A 25,788-nucleotide genomic window follows, 5' to 3' on the forward strand; every position below is an offset into this window, starting at 1 on the left:
TTGAATCATCACCAACATTTTGATAATTCTTTGTAGTTTACACTTTTCGTTCAGTAAGAGTTCAGAAAGCATAGCCAAAGTTGCAAAGAACCAGACATACTTGATGATGATACATTAGGCAGCAGTGCTGGGGAAGCTACTCTGAAATCATAGTTGACCAAACTACCAATTACTTCACACTAGAAGAAGTTTAGCTAAACAAAAGTTAACCTTAATAAAAATATTGTTAAAAATTATATAGTTAACAAGCTACCTCGGGAAAAATGATCATATCTAAATCTGAAATGTCATAGACTACAAATTGAAAAAACGGTTTCAAGTGAGAATTAGGCAGGTCTGAACCTGAAAAATAAAGGAAATTATTGCCTCTTTCTCCATTATTTTCTTCTCTTTTTGTTCCAAAAAGTAGTGTAGTTCCAGTAGTTAGTTATACCGTTACATGGCAAAAAGTAATTAACTACAGAAAACACTACCAAGATTTGAATTGTGTTCAACTTCCACCAAGCTACTGCAAAATACAGTCGTTCACTACTCCCAAACACTGTCATATTTTGTCAAGCTTCATGACAGCTGATCTAGAATGATGGATGAGTGAAAGTCAGCCTGGCGGTGAGATACTGTAGATCCAACTTGTCGTATTTCAAACCATATATAAAACATAACAAGAGTCTTTGCAGCATGAAAAGGGGTTTCCTCGGGATAATACTATTTACTTCCAGAAATAAGAGATCTATAGACAATCTAGGACAAGGTAAGACTTAAAGAGTAACTTTAATGAAAAAAATTGTTTTCATCGAAAACCAGATGTTTTAGGCTTAGTTATAGTGAAACACGTCAATGCTGGTCTTCATTGTGATAGTTTGTTGCAAAAGTGATATATTTTGGTCTTTTAGTAGTAAATCTAGCTCTTATTGCCCCTAGCGGTTAAACTGTACCATTGAAATCATGTTGTAGAGGCCTCTTGTGAAAGGATCGACGCAGGAGATAAGAAGCAGGTACAGGGAGTGAAGGTTTAATAACTGACGGACATGGAACAGGAACACTTAACAACAATTAATGCGGACACAGGGAACACCACCGAGGAACAGACAGATATTCAGGGGCAATCAACCACGTGAAGGAGACCAGGTGAGTCCAATGAGCACTGCTGCGTGTAATAATGGTGACAGGTGCGTGTAAAGACGGGTAAAGACGGGAGGGGGAGCGGTAGCAGGCGTGACATCTTAAGAAGGTGCCTCTATGTCAGGGATCATCTAGATTTATCCGCAGGCCGATCTTTTCTTGAACGGATGGTCAGGGGGCCTTGAACATAATTACAAATAATTTGTAATTAGAATTAGAAATCATTTGTAGAATGCAAATGGACCGCAAGAAGCCCAAACAGATATAATGACTAAAACATAATAATTTCACATCATCTCAAGGGAGGGGTTCAGTATGAAATACACTCTCTTCTAGATGTGCTAGGTGGTACCACCTCAAGGCTAACTATAAAAGCAGGTGACAGCGCACCTTATTTGGCAATGGTCTTGGTAAGTGGAATGTGCCATCATATTTTGCATGCTTCCTTGACTAGACTACTGACGTTACACAAAATTCCAAATTCAATATTTTTGCTTACCGTTTTATACAAATATATGTGCTTTTACGAATACGAAGAAAATAAACATGTAGGCTATGTGGATTCACATTTCTATCGGTAGCTACATCCATCACGACAATAAATAAATGACAATGGTGGGCATGTCAACTTGTAGTATTATTTTTTCTCCAAATGCTGTGATTGAGTGATGGCTTAGTCTGTTATGGCAGTTGGTTTACAGTTCAATCGTTGTGAGTTTAAATCCCACATCGGGCAGATATATATATATATATTTATAAAAAAAATGATTTACAATATTCATCCCATGCCCACACACTTCTAATTCTGAAAAGTGAAAGCATACCTGCTGTGAGAGAGATCCCTCTGGTAGTAGTTTTTTATACAGTACCCAAGACCAATCTGTGAGTTACTTTGACAATTGGGAATATAGCTAATATAGCTAAATACTGCAATGCGGGTTGGACTGAATTGAGCCCCTAATCTTCATTTTCAAGGTGATGACTGCACTTTTCTTCCCAACACAATAAATGTGAGTCCACATTTCAAAGATGTATTTTGCGTCCCATGGGGGATTTGAACTTCCACTGCAAGTGGCAGGAACTCATCACCTTACCACTCTGAGGTAACTGTCCAGAGTTGAATTCACATCATTTGATTATCAGAGCATGCCAGTGGACCTCTGGTAAGTTTGCTTTAGTAAGAAAAGGTTGGGATCAGGTACAACTATATTTACCCACCCCAAAATGAATATTAATAAGCAATTCCCCCAACCCACAACTTCTCACCTGAATGCATTTTTTTTTTTTAAGGGATTTAACAAAGAATGAAATTGGGGTTGAGAGTTAAGCTTTTAATGTGAAATTGAGTTTAGTTTAGAAACATAATTTTCAAGTTTGTTGTCATTGTTATGTCTGCAGAGATTATCAAATCTGGGCTGGTTTTTAGGATGGCACCTGTTCTCCACTAAACCATGTATTGTGCACCCATTTACACCTCAGGGGGTCTCCTCCAGTGTAATTGAATGCACATTAACATACAATGTCACACAAAGAAATGCATTCAGGTCTTACGACGACTGGAAAACAATACTGGAGAGGTTGTGATATTTCTCTATTTCAATCATCTTATTACTGAGGAATCAATGTCTTTGACGTGCTATATTTAGACAGAGAACTGATTGTGTTGCATTGCATGCGCTATGCTGTAACATTAGAAATCCCAGATCCGTGAGTGGTTCCCGGTTTCGGCAACCCCAAAAAAAGGAAACAGCGGGGGAAAAAAGTACAAGAAAAAAGAAACCCCAGACCCAGAAAAATCCAGGCCTAGACTTAGCTTTAACTGTAAGTTATATACTGGCCCACTTAAAAGGCAAGTTCTAAATGCATTTTTCTGTTGCAGGTCATCAAGCAGGAAGGTCTGTCCAAGGATGTCTCTGAGTGCACCCTGTTTGACCTTCTCAAATACAACGACATCAATGACGATGAGCACCTGACAAAGGACGAGTTCTACACAGCTTTCGGTGAGTGACAGGACCATCTTGAGTCCAGAGTGGAATGTCCACTCTTTTTATTATTTATTATTTTCTACGCATTACCATTTACTTTTTCCTGCTTGCATTTTCTTTGGCAAGGAAATTCAAAGAACCATACATTCCACAGGTTGTGTTGACTTGGCCAATAGAGATTACATGCTTTCAAGCACATATTGCTAAAAGCCTTATAACAAATCTATGCCTTTATGCGACAAATCTATGCCTTTATGTGGATAAAACTTAACCATGTTTACGCGACACTATTCTATACATTCCTATACAATAGTTACCATGGGTTGATTGCAGGTAGGCAATTCTTTCTTGGTTTTTATGTCGGGCAAAACAATTCCCAATTGAGATACAGCAGTAGCCCCCAGCTCTCTCTGTCTATGTTTGCCCGCCATCCCCCCATGCCAATAGGATGTTAATAATTACTCAACCAAGTGACCATCATTATGCTGGTAGCTCTAAACAGAACATGTAAGTCTTTTCTATGGTCCTTATTATTTATTAGCATAAGGTTCTGAAACTGGATCAACTTATTATCCTTATGGGAACTATAAAAGTAAATGGAGTCTAATTTAGTTTCAATTAGAGTTGACATTGATGATATTTCTGTGAATGGCAAGACACTTGTCCTCATCAGTAGAACTCTCCATCTGGGAGATTTAAACCTCATCATAGACTACTTAATGGCGCCAGAGGAGATGGCTGCCATTTACGGGCTCCTAACCAACTGTGCTATTTTATTTGTTTTTTCGCATTGTTTGAACTCATTTTGTTGCTGCTACCGTCTATTGTGACCGAAAAGAGCTTCTGGACATCAGAACAGCGATTACTCAACTCGAACTGGACAAAGATTTTTTCTTTAATGAGTCCGACGTGAAGGATATACTGTTTGTTGAGACAAGGCCCAAATCCCCGTCATCCGCGTGAAAAAAAGGCAGAGAAAAAGGGGGAGCAGGGCTGGGTGACTTGTAAGAATTCACCGATGAGCAGGTAAACCACCGCTACCCTTCGTATTATTGGCCAATGTGCATTCATTGGAAAACAAACAGGAAGATCTATGATTAAGACTCTCCTGCCAAAGGGACATTAAAAACTGTAATATCTTATGTTTCACGGAGACTTGCCTAAATGACGACACGGATAATATCGAGTTGGCTGGCATCTCTGTGCATCGGCAGGACAGAGCAGCTACGTCTGCTAAGACAAGAGGCGGGGTTGAGTGTCTCTTTGTCAATAACTGCTGGTGCGCAATGTCTATTAAAGTCTCGAGGTATTTCTCACCTGAGGAAGACTACCTCATGATAAGCTGTAGACCACACTGTCTAAAAAAAGAGTTCTCATCTATATTATTCGTAGCCGTCTATTTACCACCACAAACTGATGCTGGCATTAAGATCACACTCAACGAGCTGTATAAGGCCATAAGCATCCAGAAGCAGCGCTCTGAGTGGCCGGGGACTTTAATGCAGGCAAACTTAAATCCGTTTTACCTCATTTCTACCAGCATGTCACATGTGCAACCAAAGAAAGAAAAAACTCTAGACCACCTTTACTCCACATCACAGAGATGCATACAAATCTCCCCCTCGCCCTCCATTTGGCAAATCTGACTATAATTATATTCTCCTGATTCCTGCTTACACGCAAAAACTAAAGCAGGAAATACCAGTGACTCGCTCAATATGGAAGTGGTCAGATGACGCGGATGATCCGCTACAGGACTGTTTTGCTAGCAAAGACTGGAAAATGTTCCAGGATTCATCCAATGGCATTGAGGAGTATAACACCTCAGTCACTGGCTTCATCAATAAGTGCATCGATGACGTTGTCCCCACAGTGACGGTACGTACATATCCAACCAGAAGCCATGGATTCCTGGCAACATCTGCACCGAGCTAAGGGCTAGAGTTGCTGCTTTCAAGGAGCGGGACACTAACCCGGAAGCTTATAAGAAATCCCACTATGCCCTCAGACCAACCATCAAACAGGAAAAGTGTCAATACAGGACTAAGATTGAATCCTACTACACCGGCTCTGACGCTCGTCATATGTGGCAGGGATTGAAAACTATTACGGACTACAAAGGGAAACCCAGCCGTGAGCTGCCCAGTGATGCGAGCCTACCAGACAAGCTAAATGCCTTTTATGCTCGCTTCAAGGCAAGCAACCCTGAACTATGCATGAGAGCACCGGATGTTCTGGACGACTGTGTGATTACGCTCTCCATAGCCAATGTGAGTAAGACCTTTAAACAGGTCAACATTCACAAAGTCGCGGGGCCAGATGGGTTACCAGGACGTGTACTCAAAGCATGCGCGGACCAACTGGCAAGTGTCTTCACTGACATTTTCAACCTCTCCCTGACTGTACAAATTTGTTTACATCTCTGTTAGTGAGCATTTTTCCTTTGCTAAAATAATTCATCCACCTGACAGGTGTGGCATATCAAGAAGCTCATTAAACAGCTCATTTATTGTGCTGTGCACAATAAAAGGTCGCTTTAAAATGTGCAGGTTTGTCACACAACACAATGCCACAGAAGTCTCAAGTTTTGAGGGAGCGTGCAATTGGCATGCTGACTTCAGGAATGTTCCCCAGAGCTGAGCCTGGCTCCCAAGCGGGTGGGCCCATGGCTGCGCCCCTGACCAGTCATGTGAAATCCGTAGATTCAGGCCTAATGAATTTATTTCAATTGACTGATTTCCTTATATGAACTGTAACTCAGTAAGATTGTTAAAATTGTTGCATGTTGCATTTATATTTTTGTTCAGTATAGTCCTTTACTTTGCTATTGCCAGATATACTTGCCAGATATATATACACTGAACAACTATATCTATATTCTTGAAAAATTGGGCCCAACATGGCAACCCGATAGTGAGAGATGGGTAAACGCAGTAGTTTATATAGTCAGTCAATGTCGCTGTATAAAACTAGACACAGAGCAAATAGTGAAAGAGCTAAAACCAAACCCGTAATCTCTAGAACAACATAATGATGTAAATTAATCTTCGCCAAACTAAGAAACACTAACACATATTGTGCTACCTTTTCTTGCCTAATTCCCTTTCTCAAATCATCCCAGTCTGACATTTCCAACTGGCTCAATATCCTCTGACATTTCACTGGGGTGGACACATCACGGCAAGAAAAATAATGCATAATGAATTTCCCAGTAAAATTGTTCACTCATCAGCACTTTGTATGCAAAGCATTTCTAGGTGAGACAAGAAAAGTTACAAGAGTAAATGGCAAACTGGCATAGTATTTTTCTTGTCTTGTTCCTCTCCTAGTCAGGCTCAAGCAGGGGAGTAGCCCTTCAGGCAAATCAAATCAAGAAAGGATACGGGTAAAATCTGTGGAGAGCTCAACATCCTTGAGGAGCTGTGATGCACTAGCTCCAACTACTCACTTTTTTAACTTTCCCCCCAAGCTTCTTCAGGCTGAAACTGAAAAAGAAAAGGAAATGTCTTTCCTCGTTGGTTAAGCATTTATCTTTACCTGTCTCTTTTCCTCTTCTTTTCAATTGTTTTGTCTTTCTTTCTCCCCCTCTGTGGTAGGCTGGTGCTTAAGATTATTTTACTTAGTAAATACTCATGGCAAATAGTGCTGAGCGATTAGTTATTTTTGAGGTTGGTTTCGGTTAGATTATTACAAAATATAAACCAATTAATACAAGTCATGATAGTAGTGACTGCCCATTGCTGCTTATCACTTACTAGCCAACATTTATTCACATTACTTTACTTTAATAAAATATATCAGTTGTTGTGTTTGTTTTATTTGTTTGTTTTATTTGATTACTTTATTATTTCATTCCAAGTCATTGTCACGTCCTGACCCTTGTAAGAGGTCATTTTCCACAGTAGAGTGGTCAGGGCGTGACAGGTGGGTGTTTTGGGTGGTTTTGGTTTTCTGTTTCTATATGGGGTTTTCTAGATTTCTATTTCTATGTTTTTGTTTTCTATGTTTTGGCCAGGTATGGTTTCCAATCAGAGGCAGCTGTCTATCGTTGTCTCTGATTGGAAGCCATAATTAGGCAGCCTGTTTTTCATGTGTGGGTAGTTGTTTTCCGTTTTGTCAAGTGTCCTGACGGAACTGTCGTTTTGTTGTTTTGTTGAAGTGTATTCATTAAAAAGTAAATATGAGCACTATACATGCTGCGCCTTGGTCTCCTTTAGACGACCCTCATTACAGTCATCATCTCATCTCTATAGAGCTGCTTCCTATGCTGTTTGACAAAATCAATATTTTGTAGTTCAAAGTAAATAAAGCATACTTTTATGAATACAAACTATCAATCACATAGATCATGTATTTTCAGGTAGAGGTCCCTCACGAAGCAACAGCTGCTCTCTATATCACCTCACGATCGAACATTAATCTCTCTTCGGTAGCAGTCGTAAAATAAACGTTGTGGTCATTGTAGTTAATTACCACGTTTTATGATGTAAATGATACTGAACAAAAATATAAATGCAACATGCAACAATTTCAATGATTTTACTGAGTTACAGATCATAAGGAAATCAGTAAATTGAAATAAATTCATTAGGCCCTAATTTATGGATTTCACATGATTAGGCAGGGGCGCAGTCATGAGTGGGCCTGGGCCTGGCTCCCCACCCACTGGGGAGCCAGGCCCAGCCAATTAGAATACATTTTCCCCCACAAAAGGGCTTTATTACAGACAGAAATACTCCTCAGTTTCATCAGCTGTCTAGCATCACTTGAGATAGTGTAGCACTTGTCTTAACAACAAATCTAAATGTTATGTCAGTCCTATGCACACATTTGAAATCTAATACCTTAAAATCCCTCGAATAGTAAATATGTTGATTCAGTATATTTAAGCAATAAGGCACAAGGAAGTGTGGTATATGGCCAATACACCACGGCTAAGGGCTGTTCTTAGACACGTCACAAAGCGGAGTGGCCATATTCTACAAACCTCCAAGGTGCCTTATTATTGTTATAAACCGGTTACCAATGTAATTAGAGCAGTAAAAATAAATGTTTTGTCATACCCGTGTTATACGGTCTGATATACCACGGCAGTCAGCCAATCAGCATCCAGTACCCGAACCACCCAGTTTATAATTAGCAATATAGTACCATTTTGTGAATAACAGCAGTAAATGCAGAATGAGCCTACAATCCCAATGAGAATGACACCTGTCTTACAAATCATATTTTAATTGTCACATGCTTCATAAACAACAGGTGTAGACTAACAGTGAAATGCTTACTTACGGCCCTTCCCAACAATTGTTTTATTTTTTTATTTCACCTTTATTTAACCAGGTAGGCCAGTTGAGAACAAGTTCTCATTTACAACTGCGACCTGGCCAAGGTAAAGCACAGCAGTGAGACAAAAACAACAACACAGAGTTACACATGGGATAAACAAACGTACACTCAATAACACAATAGAAGAAACATACACAGTGTGTGCAAATGGAGTAAGATTAGGGAGGTAAGGCAATAAATAGGCCATAGTGGCGAAATAATTACAATTTAGCATTAACACTGGAGTGATAGATGTACAGATGATGATACATATACTGGGGTGCAAAAGAGCAACAACAAATAAATAACAATATGGGGATGAGGTAGTTGGGTGTGCTACTTACAGATGGGCTGTGTGCAGGTGCAGCTGCAGCGATCGGTGAGCTGCTCTGACAGCTGATGCTTAAAGTTAGTGAGGGAGATATAGGTCTACAGCTTCAGTGATTTTTGCAATTCGTTCCAGTCATTGGCAGCAGAGAACTGGAAGGAAGGGTTGCCAAATGAGGAGTTGGCTTTCGGGGTGACCAGTGAAATATACCTCCTGGAGCGCGTGCTACAGGTGGGTGCTGCTATGGTGGCCAGTGAGCTGAGACAAGGCAGGGCTTTACCTAGCAAAGACTTGTAGATGACCTGGAGCCAGTGGGTTCGGCGATGAGTATGAAGCGAGGGCCAGCCAACGAGAGCATACAGGTCGCAGTGATGGGTAGTATATGGGGCTTTAGTGACAAAACGGATGGCACTGTGATAGACTACATCCAATTTGCTGAGTTGTGTTTTGGAGGCTATTTTGTAAATGACATCGCCGAAGGCAAGGATTGGTAGGATATATTAATGTGAGTCTGGAAGGAGAGTTTACAGTCTAACAACACACCTACAGTGTCTTGCAAAAGTATTCATCCCCCTTGGCGTTTTTCCTATTTTGTTGAATTACAACCTGTAATTTAAATTGATTATCATTTGGATTTCATGTAATGGACATACATAAAGTAGTGAAATAAAAAAAATCTGTTGTTTAAAAAAAATTCAAAAACGGATAAGTGGTGCGTGCATATGTATTCACTCCCTTTGCTATGAAGCCCCTAAATAAGATCTGGTGCAACCAATTACCTTCAGAAGTCACATAATCAGTTAAATAAAGTCCTGTGTGCAATCTAAGAGTCACATAATCTGTCACATGATCTCAGTATATAGTTGAAGTTGGAAGTTTACATACACCTTAGCCAAATACATTTCAACTCAGTTTTTCACAATTCCTGACATTTAATCCTAGTACAAATTCCCTGTCTTAGGTCAGTTAGGATCACCACTTTATTTTAAGAATGTGAAATGTCAGAATAATAGTAGAGAGAATTATTTATTTAAGATTTTATTTCTTTCATCACATTCCCAGTGGGTCAGAAGTTTACATACACTCAATTACTATTTGGTAGCATTGCCTTTAAATTGTTAAACTTGGGTCAGAAGTTTCGGGTAGCCTTCCACAAGCTTCCCACAATACGTTGGGTGAATTTTGGCCCATTCCTACTGACCGAGCTGGTGTAACTGAGTCAGGTTTGTAGGCCTCCTTGCTCACACATGCTTTTTCAGTTCTGCCCACAAATTCTCTATAGGATTGAGGTCAGGGCTTTGTTATGGCCACTCCAATACCTTGACTTTTAAGCCATTTTGCCACAACATTGGAAGTATGCTTGGGGACATTGTCCATTTGGAAGACCCATTTGCAACCAAGCTTTAACTTCCTGACTGATGTCTTTTGAGATGTTACGTCAATATATCCACATAATTTTCCTTCCTCATGATGCCATCTATTTTGTGAAGTGCACCAGTCCCTCCTGCAGCAAAGCACCCTACAACATAATGCTGCCACCCCCATGCTTCATGGTTGGGATGGTGTTCTTCGGGCTTGTGAGCATCCCTCTTTTTCCTCCAAACATAATGATGGTCATTATGGCCAAACAGTTCTATTTTTATTTCATCAGACCAGAGGACATTTCTCCAAAAAGTATGATCTTTGTCCCCATGTGCAGTTGCAAACCGTAGTCTGGCTTTTTCATGGCGGTTTTGGAGCAGTGGCTTCTTCCTTGCTGAGCGGCCTTTCAGGTTATGTCAATATAGGACTTGTTTTACTGTGGATATAGATGCTTTTGTACGTGTTTCCTCCAGCATCTTCACAAGGCCCTTTTTTGTTGTTCTGGGATTGATTTGCACTTTTCGCACCAAAGTACGTTCATCTCTAGGAGACAGAACGCGTCTCCTTCCTGAGCAGTATGACAGCTGCGTGGTCCCATGGTGTTTATACTTGCGTACTATTGTTTGTACAGATGAACGTGGTACCTTCAGTCGTTTGGAAATTGTGATACAGTGAATTATGAGTGAAATAATCTGCCTGTAAACAATTGTGGGAAATATTAGTTGTGTCATGCACAAAGTAGATGTCCTAACCGACTTGCCAACACTATTGTTTGTTAACAAGAGATTTGTGGAGTGGTTGAAAAAACGAGTTTTAATGACTCCAACATAAGTGCATGTAAACCTCTGACTTCAGCTGTATATGCCTCAGTATATATACCTCTGACAGTCTCTATGGGGGTGTATACCTGTTTTGAAAGGCCCCAGAGTCTATATCACCACTAAGCACCACTAAGCACCATGAAGACCAAGATTGGAGTATCTGTCCATAGGACCACTTTAAACCATACACTACACAGTGCTGAGCTTTATGGAAGAGTGGCCAGAAAAAAGCCATTGCTTAAATAAAAAAATAAGCAAACACATTTGGTGTTCGCCAAAAGGCGTGTGGGAGACTTCCCAAACATATGGAAGAAGGTACTCTGGTTAGATGAGACTAGAATTGATATTTTTGGCCATCAAGGAAAATGCGATGTCTGGCGCAAACCCAACACCTCTCATCACCCCGAGAACACCATCCCCGTGGTGAAGCATGGGGGTGGCAGCATCGTGCTGTGGGGATGATTTTCATCGGCAGGGACGGGGAAACTGGTCAGAATTGAAGGAATGATGGATGGCACTAAATACAGGGAAGTTCTTGAGGGAAAAATGTTTCAGTCTTCCAGAGATTTGAGAAAGGGACTGAGGTTCACCTTCAGCAGGACAATGACCCTAAGCATACTGCTAAAGCAACACTCGAGTGGTTTAAGGGAAAACATTTAAATGTCTTGGAATGGCCTAGTCAAAGCCCAGATCTCAATGCAATTGAGATTCAGTGAAATGAATTAAAGATTTCTGTACACCAGCGGAACCCATCCGACTTGAAGGAGCTGGAGCAGTTTTGCCTAAAGAATTGGCAAAAATCCCAGTGGCTAGATGTGCCAAGCTCACAGAGACATACCCCAAGAGACTTGCAGCTGTAATTGCTGCAAAAGGTGGCTCTACAAAGTATTGTCTTTGGGGGGGGGTGAATAGTTATGCACGCTCAAGTTTTCCATTTTTTCGTCTTATTTCTTGTCTGTTTCACAATAACACATATTTTGCATCTTCAATGTGGTAGGCATGTTGTATAAATAAAAAGTGGGTGGGGGGTGCAGGCAGCAATCGGTTGAAGAGCACGCATTTAGTTTTACTTGCATTTAAGAGCAGTTGGAGGTCACGGAGGGAGTGTTGTATGGCATTGAAGCTCGTCTGGAGGTTTGTTAACACAGTGTCCAAAGAAGGGCCAGAAGTATACAGAATGGTGTCGTCTGCTTAGAGGTGGATCAGACAATGACCAGCAGCAAGAGCGACATCATTGATATATACAGTGGGGGAAAAAAGTATTTGATCCCCTGCTGATTTTGTACGTTTGCCCACTGACAAAGAAAGAATCAGTCTATCATTTTAATGGTAGGTTTATTTGAACAGTGAGAGACAGAATAACAATAGAAATATCCAGAAAAACGCATGTCAGAAATGTTATAAATTGATTTGCATTTTAATGAGGGAAATAAGTATTTGACCCCCTCTCAGTCAGAAAGATTTCTGCTCCCAGGTATCTTTTATACAGGTAACGAGCTGAGATTATGAGCACACTCTTAGAGGGAGTGCTCCTAACCACAGCTTGTTACCTGTAAAAAAGACACCTGTCCACAGAAGCAATCAATCAATCAGATTCCAAACTCTCCACCATGGCCAAGACCAAAGAGCTCTCCAAGGATGTCAGGGACAAGATTGTAGACCTACACAAGGCTGGAATGGGCTACAAGACCATCGCCAAGCAGCTTGGTGAGAAGGTGACAACAGTTGGTGCGATTATTCGCAAATGGAAAAAACACACTGTCATGAGAGCGGTGAGGAATCAGCCCAGAACTACACGGGAGGATCTTGTCAATGATCTCAATGCAGCTGGGACCATAGTCACCAAGAAAACAATTGGTAACACACTACACCGTGAAGGACTGAAATCCTGCAGCGCCCGCAAGGTCCCTCTGCTCAAGAATACATATACATGCCCGTCTGAAGTTTGCCAATGAACATCTGAATGACTCAGAGGACAACTGGTGAAAGTGTTGTGGTCAGATGAGACCAAAATGGAGCTCTTTGACATCAACTCAACTCGCCGTGTTTGGAGGAGGAGGAATGCTGCCTATGACCCCAAGAACACCATCTCCACCGTCAAGCATGGAGGTGGAAACATTATGCTTTGGGGGTGTTTCTCTGCTAAGGGGACAGGACAACTTCACCGCATCAAAGGGACGATGGACGGGGCCATGTACCGTCAAATCTTGGGTGAGAACCTCCTTCCCTCAGCCAGGGCATTGAAAATGGGTCGTGGATGGGTATTCCAGCATGACAATGACCCAAAACACACGGCCAAGGCAACAAAGGAGTGGCTCAAGAAGAAGCACATTAAGGTCCTGGAGTGGCTTAGCCAGTCTCCAGACCTTAATCCCATAGAAAATCTGTGGAGGGAGCTGAAGGTTCGAGTTGCCAAACGTCAGCCTCGAAACCTTAATGACTTGGAGAAGATCTGCAAAGAGGAGTGGGACAAAATCCCTCCTGAGATGTGTGCAAACCTGGTGGCCAACTACAAGAAACGTCTGACCTCTGTGATTGCCAACAAGTGTTTTGCCTCCAAGTACTAAATCATGTTTTGCAAATACTTATTTCCCTCATTAAAATGCAAATTATTTTATAACATTTTTGACATGCGTTTTTCTGGATTTTGTTGTTATTTTGTCTCTCACTGTTCAAATAAACCTACTAACTGACTGTGTATATTGGTTCCTAACTTCCCTGAAAAGTTGCATATCGCGGGGGCTATTCGATGCTAATGCAGTACGCCACAGGATGTTTTTGTGCTGCTTCGCAGTCAAATCTGGAGTGAACCAAGGGCTATATCTGTTCTTAGTTGACATTTTTTTGAATGGGGCATGCTTATTTATGATGGTGAGGAAAGCACTTTTAAAGAACAACCAGGCATCCTCTACTGACTGGACGAGGTCAATATCCTTCCAGGTTTACATGCCATGTCGTTTAGAAAGGCCTGCTCGCTGAAGTGTTTTAGAGAGCATTTGACAGTGATGAAGGGTGGTCGTTTGACGGCAGACCCATTACGGACGCAGGCAATGAGGCAGTGATCGCGGAGACCCTGGTTGAAGACAGCAGAGGTGTATTTAGAGGGCAGGTTGGTCAGGATGATATCTATGAAGGTGCCCGTGTTTACGGATTTAGGGTTGTACCTGGTAGGTTCCTTGATAATTTGTGTGAGATTGAGAGCATCTAGCTTAGATTGTAGGACGGCCGGGGTATATCCCAGTTTAGGTCACCCAACAGTACGAACTCTGAAGATAGATGGGGGGCAATCAAATCTCATATGGTGTCCAGGGGACAGCTGGGGGCTGAGGGGGGTCTATACCAAGCGGCAGCAGTGAGAGACTTGTTTCTGGAAAGGTGGATTTTTAAAAGTAGATGCTCGAACTGTTTGGGCACAGACCTGGATAGCATGACAGAACTCTGCAGACTATCTCTGCAGTAGATTACAACTCCGCCCCCTATTCATGCAGAATACATGAATATATGTTTTTTTATACTAATAGAAAAAATTGTAACACAAGGAATAAATACACAATGAGCAATGATAGCTTGGCTATATATGGGGTACCAGTACAAAGCTGATGTGCAGTGTTACGAGGAAATTGAAGTAGATACTGTATGTACATATAGGTAGGGGTAACGTGACTAGGCAACAGGATAGATAATAGACAGTAGCAGCAGCGTATGTGATGAGTGTGGAAGTGTGTGTGTGGCGACAGTGTGCCTGTGTGTGTGTGTTTGTGTTTGTGTTTGTGTTTGTGTGTGTGTGTGTGTGTGTGTGTGTGTGTGTGTGTGTGTGTGTGTGTGTGTGTGTGTGTGTGTGTGTGTGTGTGTGTGTGTGTGTGTGTATATATATATATATGAGTTGGAGTGTCAGTGTAAGTGTGATTGTGTGGGTAGAGTCCAGTGTGTGTGCGTAGAGTCAAAAATAGTTAGTGCAAAAAGGGTCAATGCAGATGGTCCGGGTAGCTATTTGGTGAACTATTTAGGATGTGTGCCTGTTTTGCATACAGCTTTGTGGAATATTCAAAGCACAGCGAAGTTTTTTGTCACTGTTAAAGATAAGACACTAACGTCTATGCATAATTCATTGACTCTGTCCCATATAAAAAAAAATAAAAGTAAGGTAAATATCTTTCAGGAGTAATGGATTTTAATTAGATTGAGTTTCTGATAGAAATGAAGCCTGCCACACTACAGATAGTCTCATGTATTGTCATCCTTGAATACATCAGGTATAGGACAGATAAGGCTAAAGACGTCATCCACATACTGCACATTCAATGTCACCTTAACTAAGGGCGTGGGGATGTTAAAGTACCAAGGCAGCAGACATCACTGTTTCGCTATATCTTGATTTCAGTATCAAGCACTTCTGAATAGATGAGGAGAGGGAAACAGCTGGTGGTGTACATGCATTCTTTTACTTCTGGCTGACTGTCAGTCAGTGGCTGAAGTATCGATCCAGAGGGTGATGGTGGGTGACAGGCGAAACATGTCACTTCTGTTTTGCTGAGTGGGAGGCCCTTGGGACATTGCACAGTCTAAGGGCGTGTCCAAAATGGCACCCTATTTCCTATATAGTGCATAACTAGGGATTAGGGTGCCATTTGGGAAAGGTGATGCGGGTGGAAAACGTCAGGCCAAGTTATAGAAGTCGAGGGTAATACCAGTTAATGTCATATCATCTAATAAACCACATTGACATCAGCGACTGAAGTTATTCATGCCGGTAATTAAGTAAACAGTTCAAGAATTATCCATTTAGAACATAATAAAGATCTGAGCAGCCTATTCTCTTGTTTTATTTGACCTACTCTTATGGGCTTCATAATCCCTGAATCTCCGTGTGGATTTGCAGAGATAGAAAAAAGAGTTACTTAAACTCTGGTTCTTTTCTATCGATCATAATTAGATTATCAAAGGCGACAGCCTTGTCTCCTTCAGGGCAGCGGCAGAGAAAGACGGGTTGCTTTCTGGGCCTGCATGCCTGCATTTGTATTTATTTATGTAACCCTTTTTTTCTAGTAAATTGACTGAGAATACATTCTCATTTACAGAAACGACCTGGGGAATAGTTACAGGGGAGGGGGTGAATGAGCCACTTGGAAGCTGGGGATGATTAGGTGGCCATGAGGGCCAGATTGGGAATTTAGCCAGGACACCCGGGTAAATTACATGATCAAAACAACTGGGGAAAAAAAATCATAACATCAGTGATCTTCAGGTCAGAGCTCTAGAAAGAGGTCCGAGTTGGAATTCAGAATTGAATGACCGTTCAAACCAATTTTTCCCAGTCAGTTTCCAGTTGATTTGAACGCACTGAAGTCAGAGATTTCCAAGTTGTTTTGAACATGGTATTATGAAAAGTACCATGGGATCTTTAGTGACCACAGAGCCAGGATACCCATTTAACATCCCATCTGAAAGACAGTGCCCTACACAGGGCAATGTCCCCAATCAATGTTCTGGGATATTTGGATATATATTATTTTTAGACCAGAGGAAAGAATGCCTCCTACTGGCCCTCCAACACCACTTTCAGAAGCATCTAGTCTCCCATCCAGGGATCGACCAGGGCCAACAATGTTTAGCTTCAGAGGCAAGCCAGCAGTGGGATATAGAGTGGTATGCTGCTAGCCAAAATTAAGACAACTCTTGGGTTATTCGTCACTCGCAGCACAATGACAATTAATGGATCCTCATGCTTTCTCACAATAAGCTCCTGCAGAGCATTCTGCTCACTAGCTTCGGTGAGTGCTGTTAAATTTGATCCATAATACATGTCTCATTTTCCAAAAGTGTGGTTTTTGCCGAATGTGTTAATGTATTTGGAACATTTGAAAAGTTTTGAGAAATAAAAGCTTTATAGCTTTTCCTTATTTTTTTTCAGGAAATATCCTCAATACCACTTGAGATACTGAGATAATAGCCAATTGGGGCTTAACAAAACCCATAGGAGGATTTCACATCCTTTCTAACTTAAATCGATGACAAATTGCATTTTTGCAAATTGGAACCAATTCTAACAGGATATAGCATTGTAGAAGAGTACTCACTGTTTCACAATACTCCTTAGGTTACAAGAATGTCTCGTCTTCCAGAAGTTTGGTCTTTTATAAAATAAGCCTTGGTTTTTATTTCTCCATATACTGTAGGTAATGCGTATTCACATCCGTTAGTGAATCTTGTAGTCTCGTATAACCATTAATGTATGTCTTCCTTGATGTCAAATGAGATTGCACGACTTAAAGAAAACTCCACTCAAAAATGATCTTTTGGTATTTTTTTTGTTTTAGTCCAACAATGTTTTTGCATGTCAGCATTCAAGTTTTCAAGATATTGGACTTTCAAGAAGCAAACATTCCACATTATCTCTATTTCCACATCAGCTCTATTTCTTGAACTGCATTGTTGGTTGAGGGCTTGTAAGTAAGCTAATGCTTATTTCACGGTAAGGTATTTGTTTGTATTTCATTTGATCATGATGATGTGGTAAGTGACACTGGTTCTTGGGTTTATTTTTCCTTGAACATTTCGCTATATACTTGATTTGTAATGTACTATATTGATTGTTGATTAATAAGAAGACATTGACTGAAATGTCTTGTGGACTGCATTTCTACACTATAATGCCAGAACATTGCAATTTACTGAATTTATTCAAATCAGATCTTTCTGCGATATAAGACTGGAACACTTATGACACATATGATATATATATGATACATTCAGTTTATTAATCGCACAGGGTGTAGGAAAGCTAGGTGGTAGAACAAGCACATCTCTACAAAATGCAATGTCATGTGTACCATAATCTTTCTTATAGACGTTAGTAGAGGTCGACCGATTATGATTTTTCAACGCCGATACCGATTATTGGAGGAACAAAAAAGCCGATACCGATTAATTGGTCAATTTTTATATATATATTTGAAATTAATGTCTTTTACAACAATACTGAATGAACACTTTTATTTTAACTTAATATAATACATAAATAAAATCAATTTAGTCTCAAATAAATAATGAAACATGTTCAATTTGGTTTAAATAATGCAAAAACACAGGGTTGGAGAAGAAAGTAAAAGTGCAATATGTGCCATGTAAAAAAGCTAACGTTTAAGTTCCTTTCTCAAAACATGAGAAAATATGAAAGCTGATGGTTCCTTTTAACATGAGTCTTCAATATTCCCAGTTAAGAAGTTTTAGGTTGTAGTTATTATAGGAATTATAGGACTATTTCTCTCTATACCATTTGTATTTCATATACCTTTGACTATTGGATGTTCTTATAGGCACTATAGCATTGCCAGCCTAATCTCAGGAGCTGATAGGCTTGAAGTCATAAACAGAGCAATGCTTGAAGCACAGCGAAGAGCTGCTGGCAAACGCAGGAAAGTGCTGTTTGAATGAATGCTTACGAGCCTGCTGCTGCCTACCACCGCTCAGTCAGACTGCTCTATCAAATATCAAATCATAGACTTAATTATAATATAATAAACACACAGAAATATGAGCCTCAGGTCATTAATATGGTCGAATCCAGAAACTATAATTTCGAGAAAAAAACAGTTTATTCTTTCAGTGAAATACGGAACTGTTCCATATTTTATCGAACGGGTGGCATCCATAAGTCTAAATATTGCGGTTACATTGCACAACCTTCAATGTTATGTCATAATTATGTAAAATTCTGGCAAATTAATTACGGTCTTTGTTAGTAAGAAATGGTCTTCACACAGTTCGCAACGAGCCAGGCGGCCCAAACTGCTGCATATACCCTGACTCTGCTTGCACAGAACGCAAGAGAAGTGACACAATTTCCCTAGTTAAAATAAATTCATGTTAGCAGGCAATATTAACTAAATATGCAGGTTTAAAAAAATATACTTGTGTATTGATTTAAAAAAAGACATTGATGTTTATGGTTAGGTACACATTGGTGCAATGACAGTGCTTTTTTGTGAATGTGCTTGTTAAATCATCACCTGTTTGGCAAAGTATGCTGTGATTTATTGATAATGCAGGTAGCCTAGTGGTTAGAGCGTTGGACTAGTAACCGAAAGGTTGCAAGATTGAATCCCTGAGCTGACAAGGTAAACATCTGTCATTCTGCCCCTGAACAAGGCAGTTAACCCACTGTTCCTAGGCCATCATTGAAAATAAGAATTTGTTCTTAACTGACTTGCCTAGTTAAATAAAGGAAAAATAAAAATGCAGGACAAGCTAGATAAACTAGTAATATCATCAACCATGTGTAGTTAGCTAGTGATAATGTTAAGATTGATTGTTTTTTATAAGATAAGTTTAATGCTAGCTAGCAACTTACCTTGGCTCCTTGCTGCACTCGCGTAACAAGTGGTCAGCCTGCCACAGTCGCCTTGTGGAGTGCAATGTAATTGGCCATAATCGGCGTCCAAAAATGCCGATTACCAGTTGTTATGAAAACTTGAAATCGGCCCTAATTAATCGGCCATAATCGGTCGACCTCTAGACATTAGTCCTCCTCCTCCTCCTTCCTGTCAATGTCACCAAACAGACAAACAGAAAGACAGACAGACAAACAGACAGAAAGGAACAATTTCCATAAAAACAAGAACACTGGCTTCATCCCTATTGAACATTTCAAGGCTCTTGTCAAGGAGGGGTAAGCTGTTGAGATGCTCACATTCGGAACACAGTCTAGAGAGGTATGCAAGTATTGGAGCTACGTTGTACTTTGAACACACCGGTGCTATTAAGAACCCTCCTGTGGAGCTAGAAGGCAATTACTTAATGCATCCCTGGACACTCAGCTGTGTGTTGAACTCACTCCATCTCACTTTTCATCAGTCTGCTGTTGATATGGCTCACCGGCACACCTTAATCAAACATGCCTTTGAGACACACACGCACACACACACACACACACACACACGGAGGCACGCACACACACACACACACACACACACACACCACACACACACACACACACACACACACACACACACACACACACACACACACACACATAGCACAGACAGACAACACCCACTTGTCTATCGCTCAATATTTTTCACAGTTGTGAACCGCATGATAAGGAATAGGTGCTCACTTGAAACAAAATTGACTTCAAGAAATAGCAAATTATTTTAAACAAAATTGACTTCAACAAATAACAAATAGCAAATGATAAATATGGGAGCATCAGAAGGAGCGGCATGAGTAAGAAAGGCACCGACTCCAAATCATCATCGCCCCTTTAAGATAAACCCCAACCCCAACTATGCCTTCGATTTGGCACATTTTTCTCAATGCCTTTTTCAAAAAGTAGTTGTGATGAAATTTGTCCAATTAGAATGGTCTTCAGCCATGTTGAAAACTGATGTGTGGTCAGTCCCACGAGGCTCCTTCACCAGCTGTTCTGAAAACAAGGCCCAGTGCTGATCACTCAAAGGTAATCAGCAAGACCATTTGCTCAACTTTTATAGGCTTCGCTCACATTAATAACCTTGGAGCAGAGGTATTTATTTCAATTGGCCTTACCTTCAGTTTGCTTTCTGAAGCTTCAAGTCTCGTTCAAAGTATTACTGGTATTGGCAAGGTTGTTCATATCTGCAGACACTGATATTGGAGCAGGTAATTAAGTCGAACTAACCCTGCTATCAGTCTAGGGAACCCTATACCCAAGTGGAGTGATTTAGGGGTCGTTCAAATGTATGTAACAGTACTCCACAATATATATATAAAAAAACAGCAGCGGTAGGGATACACTGAACAGGACTGATGACACCTCTTTGAAAATGTTGTGCCACAAGTAGAAAATATATGATCAAGGGAAAGCACAAGAGAGGGAAAGAGAAAGAAACAGAAAACGAAAGGGCTAGGTGAGCAGGGGAGTAGCAAAACGACAGTGGGTAGCTATTTATCTCTTGCCTGCCCCTTTGGCTACTACACTTCTTGCAGCCCCAGTTATTTTCCTTGACAAACACTGTTCCTCTACTGTGCCATAGGTGATTTAGACTCCGGTGGTGGGCATGGACCACCATCCCATTATGGGAACAGTCAGAGAGAAAATGAAAAGCCAGACCCAGCCTATTAATCACTAATTACAGGCTGGATGTTGAAGGTTCGGTCCCTCCCAGGAGAAGAGCCATGGAAGTCCAAAACAAGATGAAAGGAGCAGCCAGGCCACTTGCCTTTCTGATAAATCAGAGGCCAAAGAAGGTGAGCCAAAATGTCCAGCAGCCTGTGCTCCAGTTCGATCTATAAGGAATTGCCCATTCTGTGACTTCACATGCAAATCGTTTTCCCTCCGACGGTATGATGATGATGGAGCCCGCCGCCTGGAAATTGATCTTTTTAAACTCCCCCATAACTTCCCCCGTTTCAATCCCCCCGAGATTGCCTGTGAATCAAGTTTATCGCTCGGAGCGCATTTCCAAAGCATTAAGATACAAGGGACTGTAATTGAATGGTTAGGGAGGATATTATTGGAGGAGATCTTGTGGGTATATCCCGTCACTATGAAGCCTGCTGAGTTTTGAAACGTCCATGCGTCGTGTTAACGGTGATGTTATCAGGGTTGTTTTGCCAGCAGTGTCGAAGGGTAGGAGGATCATAATAGAGCCATGGGTAGGAAGCTCCTACTTGGATATTGTATTGTTTGTGGAGTAGGATGTCCGTCGTAGGCATCTGTATTTGTTTATGTGATATTGGCCGACAGAGTTCAGTGAGCACGTCAAAAGATGACCACCGTTTGCTTTCGGCAACCATATTTATTTGGAATATTTTGATCAACAGTGTGTTTATGTAAACTTTAAACCCGTCTGACGATATTAAATCCTTGTATGAATCTCTATCTGCTTCTAGGAAAACATCAAGTAACTTTTTTACCTAGGCTGTATCCAATAAACCCTGAGCTGAACTCTGAAAATGAGTTATTTCATTGTTTACAAACTCTTAACATCACAATAGATTAAGTTTGCACTCAATCATTTGTAATAGATTTGACCAACTTTGTACAACTCTTAGGGCAACATATATCCATTGTTTCTGTTGAGGGTCATTAATGGACAACTATATTCAAACATTGTCTCTGATTTTTACGCCGATTTAGGTCAGGACTGAGACTGGACCATTCAGGAACACTCAACACCTATTGGAAAGCCATTCTGGTGTGTGTTTCGGCGTTAACATTTGTGTATTTGTCCCGCTGAAAATATAACTATCCCAAGGTTAGGTATTCAAAAGATGAGGCAGGGTTTCATCCAACTTTTTATCTGGGCTTTGCTCCTTTCATGTTTCTTTCATCTTGACAAACTCCCCAGTCCCTGCCAGTGACAAGCATACCCATAATATGATGCTGCCACCACAATACTTACAAATACAGAGGTTCAACAACATTGCATTCACTCCACAGCGCTGACCTCTATGACAAAGTGAAAAGAGGAAAGCCTGTGTTTAAAAAATCCACAGAAAATCATCCATTCTGTTTCCAACAAGGCCGTTAAGTAATATACAGCAAATAAATACACTTTTTGGCCTAAAAACAACTGGCTTGGGTTAAACACTATACAACGCATCACAGAGTGAAACCCTCTGTATTTTCTAATATTGTGGTGGCATCATGTTATGGGTGTGCTTGTTATAGGCAGGTACTTGGGAGTTTGTCAGGATCAAAAGAAACATGAAAGGAGCAAAACCCAGGTAAAATATTAGAGGAAAACCTGTCTGTCTTCTGAAAATCTGACCCTATAATATAGTTTTTGTCATAGGGATAGATTTTAATACTGAAGACACACCAGAATGGCTTTCCAAGATGTGTTGAGTGGTCCTGAGTGGTCCAGTCTCAGGCCCGACTTACAGTGCCTTTCAAAAGTATTCATACCCCTTGACTTGTTCCACATTTTGTTTGTTACAGCCTGCATTCTCACCCATCTATACACTATACCCCATAATGGAAAAGTTAAATAATGTTTTTAGAATTCTTTGCAAAATTATTGAAAATTAAATACAGAAATATCTAATTTACATACTGTAAGTAATCACACCCCTGAGTCAATACATGTTAGAATCACCTTTGGCAGAGGTTACTGCTGTGAGTTTTTCTGGGTAGGTCTCTAAGAGCTTTGCACACCTGTATTGTACAATATTTGCACATTATTCTTTAACAAATTCTTCAAGCTCTGTCAAGTTGGTTGTTGATCATTGCTAGAAAGCCATTTTCAAGTCTTGCCATATATTTTCAAGCCTATTTAAGTCAAAACTGTAACTAGGCCACTCAGGAACATTCAATGTCATCTTGGTAAATAACTCCAGTCTATATTTGGCCTTGCGTTTTAGGTTATTGTCCTGCTGAAAGGTGAATTTCTATCACAGTGTCTGTTTGAAAACAGACTGAACCAGGTTTTCCTCTAGGATTTTTCCTGTGCTTAGCTCTATTCCATTTATTTTTATCCCCCCAAAACCCCGTAGTTCTTTCCAATGACAAGCATACCCATAACACCGTGCTTGAAAATATGATGAGTACTACACAGTGATGTGTTGTGTTGGATTTGCCCCAAACATAATACTTTGTATTCAGGACATGAAGTCAATTTCTTTGCCACATCTTTTGCAGTATTACTTTAGTGCCTTATTGCAAACCGAATGCATATTTTGGAATATTTTTTATTCTGTACAGGCGTCCTTCTTTTCACTGTGCCAATTAGGTAAGTATTGTGGAGTAACTACAATCCATCCTCAGTTTTCTCCTATCACAGCCATGAACTGTTTTAAAGTCCCTGGCAACTGAGTTAGGAAGGACGCCTGTATCTTTGTAGTGACTGAGTGTATTGATACACCATCCAGTTCACCATGCTCAAAGGTATATTCAATATTACATTTTTTTTTTACCCATCACCCATTAGGTGCCCTTCTTTATGAAACAAGCACCTCCCTGGTCTTTGTGGTGGAATCTGTGTTTGAAATTCACTGCACGACTGAGGGACCATGCAGATACATGCGTGGGGTGCAGAGATGAGGTAGTCAATCAACTTATTATGTAAATTGTTAAGCACATTTTTACTCCTGAACTTATTTAGGCTTGCCATAACAAAGGGTTTGAATACTTATTGACTCAAAACATTTCCGCTAATTTGTAAACAATTATAAAAACATAATTCCCCTTTGACATTATGGGGTATTGTGTGTAGGCCAGTGACACAACATTTCAGTTGAGTAATCCATTTTAAAGTCAGGCTGTAATGCAATTTTGGGGGGAGAAAGTCAAGGGGTGTGAATACTTTCTGAACACACTGTAAATCTGTATTTGAATCTTTCTGTGCATCAATGACTCCCAAACAAATTTAATGAGCTTGAGAAATTTTGAAAAACAAAATAATAATAAAACTTACCCAAAGAGTTGTCTTATTCAAAATGATTCACATCTGTAATGGCTGCCAAAGCTCCTTCCATCAAGTATTAACTCTGGGGTGTGAAGACATACGCAAACATTTTCCATAATTTTTCTTTGACTTTGAAAATGTGGACTTGGTGGTGTAGATCGATAGGAAACAAATCTAATTGATTCACTTTTTAGATTTAAGGTTAAGGCAGCAAAATGTGAAAACTTAGAATGGAGTGTGTAAACTTCCACTAGTATGTCCTCTTGTGTCTTGGATTTAGTGTTCCACATGGGAATTTCACAATGGACAATACATTGTTCCAGGACAATCGTATGCAATCCTCTGTCCATGAGAAACATCTCCCAAGAATTATTGAAACAATGTAGAAGTGGAATTGTACATATTCATGACTTAATGACACAGTTAGCTTCACTTGCTCTTGAAAAGAGCAATCCTGTTTAAGTTTTCTAGTGATCTTTTAAACCCTATAGTAATACTGGACATGCAATGCTTGGGGTTATGAACCATTTAAAGCATTAGTCAATACAATCTTGACTCAGGGCAAGAGTGCAGCAAAGTATATCTTTATTTGTGTTTCCTACATAATTGGGTGTCTGCAGCCTTCAAGCATTGATCATATGGGGGTTATTCCAGTTCAGGAATCACATAAATGGTACAGACACAACAAACAGATTGACTTAGAAGATCGTTATGTATTAACAAGACTTGCTCAGAAATGGCAGCAGGCAGGTGTGAGTGCATCTGCACGCACAGTGAGACGAAGACTTTTGGTGGATGGCCTGGTGTCAAGAAGGGTAGCAATGAAGCCACTTCTCTCCAGGAAAAACATCAGGGACAGACTGATATTCTGCAAAGGTACAGGGATTGGACTGGTGAGGACTGGGGTAAAGTCATTTTCTCTGATGAAGCCCCTTAACGATTTTTTGGGGCATCCGGAAAAAATCTTGTCCTGAGAAGACAAGGTGAGCGCTACCATCAGTCCTGTGTCATGCCAAAAGTAAAGCATCCTGAGACCATTCATGTGTGGGGTTACTTCTCAGCCAAGGGAGTGGGCTCAATCACAATTTTGCCTAAGAACACAGCCATGAATAAAGAATGGTACTAACACATCCTCCAAGAGAAACTTCTCCCAACCATCCAGGAACAGTTTGGTGACAAACGATACCTTTTCCGGTACCGGTACCATTGGTACCATTCTTTATTCATGGCTGTGTTCTTAGGCAAAATTGTGAGTGAGCCCACTCCCTTGGCTGAGAAGCAACCCCACACATGAATGGTCTCAGGATGCTTTACTGTTGGCATGACACAGGACTGATGGTAGCACTCACCTTGTCTTCTCCGGCCAAGCTTTTTTCCAGATACACCAAACAATCAGAAAGGGGATTCATCAGAGAAAATGACTTTACCCAGGCCTCAGCAGTCCAATCCCTGTACCT

At 40.5% G+C, this 25,788-nt stretch overlaps 1 protein-coding gene across 2 annotated transcripts in view; it reads left to right on the forward strand.

Annotated features, from left to right (window-relative positions):
- LOC106611554 (follistatin-related protein 5) overlaps positions 1 to 25,788 on the forward strand; it is a 161,489-nt gene that overhangs the window by 89,520 nt on the left and 46,181 nt on the right. For both annotated transcript variants that reach the window (XM_014211883.3, XM_014211884.3), the window contains exon 6: positions 3,002 to 3,122. In XM_014211883.3, the coding sequence (XP_014067358.3) occupies positions 3,002 to 3,122 (121 nt within the window). The remainder of the gene's footprint in view (positions 1 to 3,001; positions 3,123 to 25,788) is intronic.

Source organism: Salmo salar, chromosome 09, assembly GCF_965601325.2.
Source record: "Salmo salar chromosome 09, fSalSal1, whole genome shotgun sequence".
NCBI classification, from domain to species: Eukaryota; Metazoa; Chordata; class Actinopteri; order Salmoniformes; family Salmonidae; genus Salmo; species Salmo salar.